This window comes from Anomalospiza imberbis, chromosome 2 (genome assembly GCF_031753505.1).
Source record: "Anomalospiza imberbis isolate Cuckoo-Finch-1a 21T00152 chromosome 2, ASM3175350v1, whole genome shotgun sequence".
Lineage (NCBI taxonomy): Eukaryota > Metazoa > Chordata > Aves > Passeriformes > Viduidae > Anomalospiza > Anomalospiza imberbis.
Genome location: NC_089682.1, coordinates 95057358 through 95069949, shown reverse-complemented (window position 1 = coordinate 95069949; position 12592 = coordinate 95057358). Strand labels below are relative to the sequence as shown.

General features: G+C 36.0%; 1 protein-coding gene across 1 annotated transcript in view; it reads left to right on the top strand.

Moving 5' to 3' along the window:
- Nucleotides 1-12592, top strand: part of KLHL1 (kelch like family member 1) — a 182268-nt gene that overhangs the window by 149124 nt on the left and 20552 nt on the right. The window contains exon 7 of the mRNA XM_068182303.1: nucleotides 3417-3641. Coding sequence (XP_068038404.1) covers nucleotides 3417-3641 — 225 coding nt within the window. The remainder of the gene's footprint in view (nucleotides 1-3416; nucleotides 3642-12592) is intronic.

Genomic DNA, 12592 nt, shown 5'->3' with positions numbered 1-12592 from the left:
AATCACTAGTGATACGTCAGTGAAGAAAACAATAATAGAATAAATTTTAAAATATAATTTCATGTACTTTCTAATATAGTCAGTATTTTTATTTGGATCTCTCTGTGTGTTATTTATTCTGTGGTATTCCATCTGATTTGTTTTGTTGGAAAATGTGTCTATCTCTGCATAATCAGCAGATATGTTTCACCTCAAAATGAATAATGAATTTTTCCTTTATTTATTTTATTCATATCTTCACATTAAGCCTGTATCTACAATTTCCATAAATATATATACCAGTCACTTCCCAATTGCTTCCTTCCATCATCATGTTCTTGGGAAATTGGATTTTCTGATTTTCTGAAACATGTACAGAATTGCTCTGGTTTGTTCATGGGGATTAGACCAAAGTCCTTGTCTACAGATTTCTGACATTGTTAAGACTTCCTTTCACAGCCTGTACACACTGGGACAGGCAGTTTAACCAACACAGCTCATTTCGTTGAGTTTTCACAGTTTGGAAGTTGCTTCAGTTAGGAGTTGGCTCTGCTGACTGCCACCCACTAGTTATGGCAGAGAGGAGATGACTTTCTTATCTCAGCTGTCATGTGATGCTAACAATTTTTGCTAGTTGCTGGAGCCAGCATCTGGGTGAGTGACTGTTCCTCCACTGCACCACAGCATGCTGGTTTGAAAATCTAGATACTGATCTCACCTTAGAAGTGATGAAAGTGAGTGGGGATAGGGTTCTATCCCTCTCTCTGGTCGTTCCATTTGGGGTACTCTATGTTCCTTCCAGATCTGGCAGCAAAGAGTGGCTCATCATCCTGCAATGTAACTATTGATTATCAATTCACTTGCTCAGCACTGGTGAGGTTGCACCTCAAATCCTGTGTCCAGTTCTGGGCCCCTCACTGCAAGAAGGATTGAGCTCCCAGAGTGTGTCCAGAGAAGGGCAGTGGAGCTGGTGAATGGTATGGACTATAAATCTTGCAAGGAGTGGCTGATGGAGCTGAGATGCTTTAGCCTGGAAAAATAGAAGGCTCAAGGAAGAGCTTATCACTCTTTACAACATCCTGAAAGGAGGTTGTAGCAAGGTGGGTGTCAGTCTCTTATGCCAAGTAACAGGTGATAGGATAACAGGAAATGGCCTCAATTTCACCAGAGGAGGTTTAGATTGGATATGAGGAAAAATTGCTTCACTGGAAGTGTTATCAAGTGTTATTGGAATTGCCCAGGGAAGTGATGGATTCCCCATCCCTGGAGGTATTTAAAAGTTATGTAGATGTGGCACTTGGGGTTTAGTACAGGATTTGACAGTGCTGGGTTAAAGGGTGAATTATTTTAAAGGTCTTTTCTAACCTAAATGATTCTGCAATTCTACAATTCTATGATTCACTTAGACTTCTGGCAAAGACAGAACTACCACACGAAGTCATAAAATATAATCAGTTGCTTAAATGCTAAAGCAGATTTCCAAGAAACTTCCCCAAAATCTTAATGTTTATGAATTTCTTAGCTCCAGTAGCCTTATCATAAGTCAAATCTTTAAGGTCAATATAGAATTAGCAGAAAAGGCCGTGAGAGTATATAAAAATGACATTTCTGTCATGTTGAATTAAGACTCCTAAAAAATGGGAAAACAGATGTTTTGCAGTCCACTTAGTGACAAGATTTTAGCAAAAGTAGCTCAAAAGTGTCATCAAGATAAAGCAATAGCATTGTTGTTTGTGCTGTGTTTGATGCATCCCTGGATACTTTAGAGCTTCTGCTTTTATTCTGTTTCAGAGCAAATTTGTGATGTCAACATTTGGCATTGTAATAATACTTTCCTTCTAAGAGTATTATATGTAAATATAATCAAGCCATAAAATATATGATAGGTGAAAAATCAATATTCCAATATGGTATTGATTTTATATACACCAGGCACCTGAGTCTCCAATAGCTAAACTAATTTGTCTAGTAAAATCCTACTGGTATCATGATTTTGCCTCCTCTCCTAGGTCCGGAAAATCTCTTTACTTTCAAGACCAAAACATTTGAGCTAAACAAATGAAACCTATTCCTTTGTCAGAAATACCTAGTTTTCTTCCTAGGAAAGGTGGAAGTTTATTCTCTTTTAGTATCTAAACTGTGTGAATATTTGACCATATGTATGGGAATGAAGAACAGTCTAAATATTAGAAAAATAAATTCTCAACGATCTGCAATTAAAGGTATCCTAAAGTCTCTGCTGATGATACCTTTCAGTTGTTCCACCACCTTTTTGTTTAAAGATTTTTCTATTTTAAATGTTGCTATTGCAGAGTCATTGCAATCAAAATAATTACTATTATTTAAGAGGTCTTCTTTTCTTGTCTGAATTGCAGTCTAAAATGTATTATATTCATGTTCCTGATAACAATGACTTTATAGGACTGACACCTATTTCACTTTGTATTGGTGATTTTTGTCATTATTCTCATTCCCATTTTTTATTGTTAGTATTATATTATTCTATCATCCTCGTCATCATCATTAGAAATTAGCAATGCACCTTATTGTATAAACAGAATTTAAGCAGTCCAGGAACTCCTGGATTAGGTTCTCAGTATGTAATATAATAAAATATTGTAGCAACTCAGACTTAGCCAATATTAGAAAATATGTAGCTGAGCATGATTCAGACTGTTATGCAAGTACAATTTTCTGAAATCAGAATGAGAAAACTTTTAAACTGTACATTTTACCATTGAAGTAAACAGCTTTACAGAATTCATGTGCTACAGTTCTAGCTTTTAACACAAATAGATCCAACATATAAAACATTACAACTTTATGATATGCATCATTATGATATGCCCTGCCTCACCTCCAAGAAATAGTATCAGATAAACTGTATATTTTGTTCTTTCAAACCTAAGTATTAATGAATTTACAGCTGTTTATTTTCAACTAGGATCAAAAAGATGTCTCTCTAAATTGAGTGCAAAATTTGGTTCATATATCTTGTGGCTTAATAAAACTGGAAGGGAATTTTATACATCCAGTTGTGTACGTTATTGCTCCTCTGCTACACTTATATACAAATTGAATTTTAATTATGCCTTTTTTAGTCCAATTAACAAAACTATTGCTTTCATGTTTGTTTGAACTTGGTTCATTGCTTGTTGGTTCCACATAATGAGTGAATCCTAGCAGAATTATTTTCAATGGAATTATAACATTTTATTATAATCCAAAGTGTTAGTTCTAAAGAGTAAAGCTTCATAATTATGTTGATTTTTTTTTTCTGTAGGATATTTAAACTTTGAAAGTGAAGCACTGTTATGTGTATGTTAAAATAAAGAGCTGGTTACATTTCGGATGAATAATTAGGTTATTCTATTAAGCATTAATTTAAATGCATCTATAATTTTGATATTTGTAGTTCTGCTTTTATGTTTCATCAGGAGCTACAACTATTGAAAAGTACGATCTAAGAACAAACATATGGATCCAGGCTGGAGTAATGAATGGCAGGAGGCTTCAGTTTGGTGTTGCTGTCATCGATGACAAGCTGTTTGTCATTGGAGGCCGGGATGGTTTAAAGACGTTAAACACTGTTGAATGTTACAATCCAAAGACCAAGGCTTGGACTGTGTTACCACCTATGTCAACACATAGACATGGCTTAGGTAAGAAAAAAATATTTTTAAAATATGGCACATTTTTTTGTTTTGTAACTTTTGCTGGAAAACTCAGTACTTTTAAGCCCTGGCAGCATTCTGACCAGTAACCATAACTGGGCTTTGCAACATGATAAAAAAACTATCCTGACACCACGAAGTATCTTTCTTTCTTATTGGCCTCCAGTGATGGGTGGTCACCTCTTCTGATTTATGTGGACCAGAGGCTTCACCATCATCCACCCAAAAATGCGGCTGCGTGTTACTTTTCTCGGCCCCAGTCAGGTCTCGAACGCCCGGCTTGGGCGTCTCAGCTTTTCATCGGGGCCGGGGCTCGCCGCAGTCCCCGGGCGCTTTTGCTGCCACGCTCCAGGGTGGGCTGTTGGCCGCGCTTCGCCGTCGGCACGAGGGAAGAAACAAAGAGGCAGGGAATTCGTCCAAATCTGACCGCGTGGCGGCTGGATGCTTTATTGGCTGTGAGAGCTGCGGTGGAAAAGCTGCAGCCGCTCCCAGCTTCACATGGACGCAAATGGCCTCGAGCATGCCGAGAAGTGGGATGAAATAGGGAAGGGACAGGGCGGACGGGGAGTCCTCCCGCCCAATGGGTACAGACATCGTGGTGATGATGTGTACTACAGCTACCAGTGGGAAAACGGCAGGGGCGGAGATGGGGCTTTGGGGTGAGTGGGACCGCGAGAACGGGGAGACGGGCATGGAAATCGCAGGAGTAGGGGAAAACCCGGGGGATGCACAAGGGTACAGAGAACTGGAAAACTAACAAAGAAAAAACCCATAATTTGAACCCAAACCCAGGATGCAACACAAAAATTCACCTCTTCTCTCTTGAGAGGGTACACCTTGTGGGGTGCAAACCCTGGCCTAGCAAAGCACCCTAGCACCTCCACGAATGGGCAAATGTTTGACCCATTAACCATTAACATCTCAGACTCTTACAGACACATGTGGGGATGAAAGTGTTAAAAGCAGGAGAATGGCAAGGAGGATGGCAGATTTGCTCAAGTGACTCTCCCTGTTTTGGGAGAGAGGTCATAAAAAGCCCAGAGGAGATCCCAGTACACTGGTAAACTATGCATGCATGGGTGCATGACAAATGGGTGTAAAGAGCAGCCCAGCCACCTGCTGGGATTGTGTTCCTGCTTGTGTGTCTCTGCCTGGGTGTTGCTTTGGCATCCTCTGGTTAGGAAGGTAATTAATAGGAAATAAATCTACTTTTTGCATTTCAGAAGTGGTTTTGTGGTTACTCCCGCTGCCTGCCTGGGTTGACTCATGCATCACACAATGTTATCCTATCCATTCCCCTGAGCTGCAATCAGCAAGTCCTTTGTTGTACTATTTTATCAATACCTCACAAAATGACCGTGCTTTCCTGCCCTTCACTCATGTCATTGGACACTAGCAATATGCATATATACTGTTGCTGTTAAACAAGTCTTACAATAGAAAATAGTGATGGGAATTTATATCAGATGGCATCATGGCACTGAGTATCTCACTGATTTAAAATTGTTTCCTAAGTTTAAATTTAATTGTAAATTAGAAATTACATGAGAAAATACATTAATTACGTGCAAAAATACATCATGTCTCGTCTGCCAGTGTTCAAGAATTTTACAGAATCAGTGCTGTTCCCCAGGGTGGTAAAAATGCAATGAATTCAGCTATAACTACAGGAAAGTAGTAATACAACATTAGAGTATGCTGAATAGAGAAAATATTTGTCTCAGTGACAAAAGAGATTAATCTCTGATTGAAAACCTTTGGTAATCAGTTAAAAAAATAATTCTAGACTAGGAATGTTGACTGGAGAAAAACTAGTGTACTTTCTATACTAGGAAAAAAGAAACAAACTAGGCATTTGACCATTTAGGTTTTTTTTTTCTTACTAGAAAATAATTTTTAAATTTTTGTATTGAAGTAATTCAGGCTTTTTGTGAACAACAGGTAAAATGAGAAAAGAAGTCTAAATTGGGATAATTAAATGCAGTCATTTGGGAGGCATTAGAAAGGTGTTCTTTATCTGGAATTATGTACCAATCACATTAGTACCTGAGAATCTTAGTTAATAGAATTTGCTTTTCTAATTTTAATTTTTTTTTTCATATCCCATGAAGTTATTTTAGTAAATGCCTTTTGTAATGAAAGGTAATCTGAAGTAATACATCTTTTTTTTAATTATTTGTTTTTTAAACCATATTATGTTATATCCATGTAGTAATAATTCTAGAGCAGTTTGAATTGGGTTTTGTATACAGGATAGAAATAAGCACCCATTCTTTACATGGATGTCTTTTTGTTGACACAGCAAAAAAAAATTGTCAGACGTACCCCATTGTAACTAAGGCCACAACCAGCTAATACAATTCACTTTTTCTTGTATTCATATAATCTTCAATAGAAACATATGTATAGAAGTTGACACATGTAGAAATGAGGAAATAAAAGTTGAGAGGCCTTGTAGTGAAAATCCGTAGTATAGGAAGTCATATGTTAGGCAGTTTCAAAGCTGCCAATTGAAGATGAGTGAAAGCTCTTTTAATGGCAGTGTTTGAAATAAGTGGTGCTAAAGTACAAAAAAGAAAGGACAGACTGTGGGATTCAAAACTATTATTTAAAGTAATAGTGATTCTAATTTCACTGTTGAGTAGTCCATAAAACAGAATAGAATATGAAAGAGCAATAAGACACCAGAGAGGTGGTGAAAGGCAAAAATGAAATATGGGAAAGGTGAAACCTAACAAACAGGAAGACCAAATCTAAATCCATATAGGAAAGGAAGAAAGAGACTGAAAGAGCAAAGATGTGATGCGGTGTTGGTTTTTCTCTGCCCCAGTCCCGGGCAGCTGGGGCTGCCCGGCTGGCACGCTGCTTTTCTGTGAGACCGGGGCCGCTGCGTGTGCGGAACTCTAGAGCTGAGCCACCGCGTGGTCTGCCGCCTCCGTAGCCACATGCTGAGGCGAGATAAAGGGACGAGAGAAGGCACACTCTGCCCCGCGTGGCTGAGAACTGTTTATTTCCCGTGTGGCTGCAGCAGTGGATAATGCAGCTGTTCCCAGGTGCACGTGTGGGCAAAATGGTGGTTTGGACACAGGGAACATGGGGTTAAATAGGGGGTGGGCAGACAGGGGCGGAAGCCCCCCTCGCCCAATGGGGATGGACAACAGGAGAGTGACGCGGTCCACGGTAACCTATGGGAACATAACAGAGGCGGGTACAGGGTTTTGGGACAAATGGGATTACAGATGTGGGGTGATTGATACAGAACTTTCTGTGGGGTAGAAGGGAGTGGTTACAAGATTGACAGGTGAAAGCTCCTGTAGCAGACAGCCTGGAGCGAACCATTTTGAGGGGAAAATTGGGGTACATAGAACCAATCTAACTAACTTTTATTAAATTCCCTAACTGAACCAACCCGGCATGCAACAATGTGAAAAATGTAGAACAGATTCTGGTTTATAAATTCAGCGGTTTTATGAAGCAACTCTGTATACACTTTTCGATTTCTGTGCTGAACTTAATAATCTAAGTAGAAGAAAGGATTAATGAACAGAGTAGAACAGATACAAAGCAACAGCAAAGCAAACAGCAAAGTACCAAAACTATTAACTGTACAGGCGGTCTGAATTTTACCTTTTTATGAACAATAATCTAGCATAGATTATTGCTTACTCAGCACCAAAAATATAATGATAAATGATACCTCTCTTTAGACCTAGTTTGAAAGATAATTTAGAAGTCAGTGAGAGCTGAACTTTAATCTACCATTTAAAAAACTTCTATTTTCTCTGGAATATTGATTTTCATGTATATTAGATTTCTGCTCTGGTGTTTTCTTCTAATCATGGGGAACATTAGAGGGATTTTTTTTTTCTTAGTTATTAAGTACCTTTTCTTTGTACTTTGCACCTTTACTAAGTAGTAGATTGTGACCCAATTCACTAAAGAGTTACAAATCATAACAGCAAAGTTATAACAATTTCTAAGTCATGTTCTCAGGATAATAGTGTGGCGGAGTTGAGAACCTAGTGTCTTATCTACAAAACAGAATGTAAATAAAGGGTTGACAGGCAGATCTTTGCTTCTATAAATTTGCATTATATTAGCAAGTTATTGTTATATCTTCTGGCCCAAGAGGACAGTGATATTGCTATAATTCTTTAAATCAGCCTTGATACTTGTGAATTTACATAGGAATAGGTATTTTAACATTAAGTCACTGAATATTCTCTAAGGAAGGTAGGTCAGGTCCAATTCTCCAATTAATGACACACTAAATTCCAAGCCTGGCCTATGGCAGTCCTATATGGAGCATTCAAAGAACAGCATTTGTATTTCCCCCTCAGTTAATATTATGGCATTGAGAACTAAATATAAGATTTATTCATCATTTAATTAATGATGCATGATTTAAATCAAATTGAACTTTACTTTCGTTGATACCACTACTGTGGAAGAAAAGTGGTTTAATACTTAAGTGGGAAATAACAGAGTAAGGAAAAGCAGCAATATTAGTTACAATTAAAACAAAATTGTATAAATATGCTTCTGTGGGTATGGGTGAGAAAGGAGATTGTTAAAAATGTGCTTCTACGTGGACACTAAATAAATGCAGAGCTTAAAGAGGTAGAATAAATTCTGGATGTTATTTGATCAAGTTTCATACTTGGAAAGCAAACCACTGATTTGTCTTCTCACCTTCAATGTCATGATATAGTGTATGTCTGTTATCATCTTGAAAGGTGTCCTTATTTAAAAGTTGTTGGATACAAGTATATCCTTGCCAGTTAAAATTTCACATCTCTACAAATATCAAAATGCAGAGACTACAGTAAATCTAGCACCACAGATAATTTTTTCTTTGACCTTCTGTATCCAAATGTCGGTATGAAACTATATTTACATTTTTTTTCATAAAAAATTACACTTTTAAAAATTTTACTCTGTAAAATTAGGTCCATCAGGCAGATAAGGAACTTCAGAATTAAAAGTATTATAGGCAGTGCTTCTTTATTTTGTAACATTAAAGAAAAGCATTTTAAAATCCCATTCCAGTCTTCAAGTCTAAATAATTGGAACTGTACCGATTGAGCACCTAACTAGGCATAATAGGGATTTTGCTGCATAGCTTTTTGAAGGCAATCAAAAGGAAAATGCCTGCCATTGCAAACTAGATAATTAATTTTTTAGATCTCATTTAGTTTAGAAAGAATACTGTTTGCTTTTATAAATTCATACATCAAAATGCTTAGAAGAATTATTTTCCAGGTACTTTTTTTGTTCAGTTCTCTGCATTGTACTTACTGCACTCAAGAAATTGCTGAAAACATATCTCCTCTTAAGGAAACAAGTTGTTTCCTTTCTTAAAAGGGATGTTCATAGCTGGTTCAGCTCTGCAATTATATGCGAGCTAGGAAAGCCAAACTTTTCAGTGTCAGGTAAATGAAAGTAATCCATCAAAAGATGGTAGAACAAATTACTCCCTCAGTGCCAGAATCATGTAAATCTAGGTGGATCTTTGTTATCTTGTGGACAGAGATGACAGGAAACAAAAATATGTGGTCTGACATCAGTATACTCTAGGATACAGAATGAACACAAAAACTTGCCTCATAAAGTTGAAATGAACTCTGATCTTCTAACACACTGTTCAGTATCTTAACTACAAAAATATGAAAAATCTTTTCTCATGAGACCAAGCAGAAATTGGCTGCACCATTAAAAAAAATAAAAGTTACATAGAGTTCAGTACCTTTGCTCTTTAAGGAGGAGGAATTCTACAGTATGCTAATAGTATTGGAACTCTGACATTTCAACACCGATTACTTACAATGAATTTAATTTTTTCTTCTATTAAAACAAATGACCTGGAACATTCAGAAAAGAGAATAGTCTTGCTTCATCAATTTTACTAGAAAATATTTTGCTTTGTGATCTTAGGGAATGTGTCCCTTAAGATTTTGATTATGGTGTTGCCATTTGCTGTTATCATGGACTGTTCAGTAATTTCAGTCAGAGAAGAATTGTACTGCAATCCATCTTGTGGGATAAGGAGGCTACAATCAATACCTTTGGGAATACCCTTTATTCCATATGTGTGATATAAAAATCACATAGACATTCTGGCATCTAAGCTTAGAATGAATTCAAATACTTTAATTCAATGCTTGAGTATTGAATTCTTCATATAGGACACAGTCTCTCTAATATAAAATGTGTATTTATATACTTACTGATATAAATAAGTATTTAAGATGTTTACATTATCATTACTACTCCTTAGAATATTTTGAAACATATGATTCAAGCACTGCCTAATGGGGAAAGAAAATACTTCTGTGTAGCTTCGAACATTGCCAACCTGGCTTTTTAAAAAACTTAAGAGTCAAATGTGGGGTTTCATAGATCGAATGGGTCTAAACACAGATAACATAGATGCAACCCAGCAGATGCAACAGTTTGTGCAGCAGCTTCCACAAAAGGGCACCAGAAACTACTGAGGGCAGTATATTGGTTTCTGCAATGGGGAAAAAATCAGAGGGAACTGTTATTGTAAAATACAGGCAAACCCAGTGGGAAGAAATGATGATGTTTGACTCCAATTTAGAAGGCTGAATGATTTATTTATTATAACTATGCTATAATATATTAATATACTAATTAAAGGAAGATACTAAAACTACAAACCTACTTGTTCTAACTACGATATCTAACTAACTCACAATTCGTTACCCTCCTCACGGGAGTCCAGACATAGGTGGCTCTGATTGGCCATCAGGCCCAAACAATCCTCACCAGAATCCAATCAAGCAATCACCCCAGGTAAACAATTCTCCAAACACATTCCACATGAGAAAAAAAGGGAGCAGAAATAGAAATTGTTTTCTCTTTCTTCTCTCTGTGCACCTCTATGAAAAATCCTGAGAGAGAGAAACATGCTTGCCACAAACTGTGCATCTCACAGGTTTTTATCTCCATTGTATAAACTCAGAGAAGTTCTGATGAGAAGAACAGAGAATCCATTGAAGACTATTTTCTGTATAGACCTGAGTCATTTAATGTTACTTTTCTCTCTTTGTAACAAGAATGCAGAGAGAAAGTAACATTATATTAATACAATGAGCTTATCCATTTTCATTGTCATTTATAAAAAGTAAAAATCCATGAAAATGCAGGAAGAATGGTATTTTGATTAAGGGGAAATCAAATTTCCTACAAAAAGTGAATTAAATAATTGTACTGTCTTAATTTCCAGGAGGAAATAGATGAGAATAAGGCTCAACTATGAAGGACTTGAAAAAAATGTCAATACTGAATGAGATAAAAAGAGTAATTGAGGAAAACTCTCTATAGCCTAGTGAAAGTGCATATAAGTTATCTGAGGATGTAAAAGCTGGAAATTGTAAAACTGATGTGTTTTTTGTGCACATCATAGATTACTTGTGAAATTCACTGCATAACAATACAACACTCTTTATGTGTGAAGGTGAGAGTGGGTTTGCATGTTCGTCTCGACAGCAATTATGTGTACATGTATGTGTATAAAAAATTTACCTCCCTGAACTTCCTTTGAATATGATTCACTTTTTATCCAGAAAAGAACATGATTTTCTATTTAACTTTCCATTTAATGAAGAGTATATAGATGAAAAAGCTAAGGAGAACCATGTTTTTATAAAAAATCATTGTAAATAATTTTTTTACAATATAAACCTCTTTGTTCAGGATTTAAGGATATTTAAAAATATTAGTTATTAGAAAAAACAAAAAACCACCCCCAAACTACATATATTAGCATATAATCCCACAATTTTTTTGTGACCACTGACACATCTTCCCACATTTTATTATTATATGAGATAAGATATTGAGCTATATGGATCATGACTTCAGTTTAATATCCATTTTAATATTCTGGAGAAATTATGACTGGAACATGTGATTGAATACATAGAATTTCTAGGCAAGGCAACAAAACAGTTGGAGAATGAGTTCTATAGAAAAAGATTCAACCTTCATTTGGAGGAACATTTTTCTAAGGGTTAGTAGGGTTTTTGAATTATTTTCTTTTTTAAGTTAAAAAATATTGAGAAATGAAAATCAACACTCAAAGTGCAGAAATACTTTCTATGAATTCTTAGATGAAACATATACAAACTCATTGATAAATACAGTTTTAAAGTAAAATAAGCTGTTAATGAATTACTTTTCTGAAATAGATCAAAACGTTATTACACAGAAAGTGGAAATGTCACATCGTTTAAAATTAAAGCTAGACTTTTCTGCAAGAAAAAAAAAACAAAGTAATCCTCTGAAACTGTAATGATCTATTGTTTTCTGACTTTTTGATGAGTTCAAATTGTATGAAATGGAGTGGGGAAAAAAAAGACATAGACTTAGAAACAGGACTGGATTTAGCCTGAGATTTTTCAGAGCGATGGTCATTTGGGATCATACAATGGAATTACTGAGCTCACTGTCTTGTAACAAATGGTGCTTAGATATAACTTATCTTCCAGAGCCTTTTAAGCTTAACTGAAGAGACTGTGAGATAGAGAATTCATCAATTCTTTTGACTGGGTGATTCAAACAGTTCACAGTAAAAAAATTGTTTCTTATTGAAATATGTTCAACTTCAGTTTTCACACGTTACATTTTGGTTTTTTTTGGTTTTTTTTTTTTTTTAGTAGATAAAAGAATGCTCAAGAATGCTCATATATCCAACATTATTTTTCTGTGAAGGTGTGTGTTTGTTTGTTTGGGTTTTTTTTTATAGAGGGAAACTGAGGAAACAGCTTAAATTTCTCAGTCTAATTACTTGCTTAAGCCTTCAAGTGTGCTTTTTGATTCTGTACCAGCACATCAATCTTCCTGCTAGGGAAGAATTTTTTATTTTCTTCTACATAATTGACAAAAATGGTGCAAACAGACTTCAACCCCTTTAG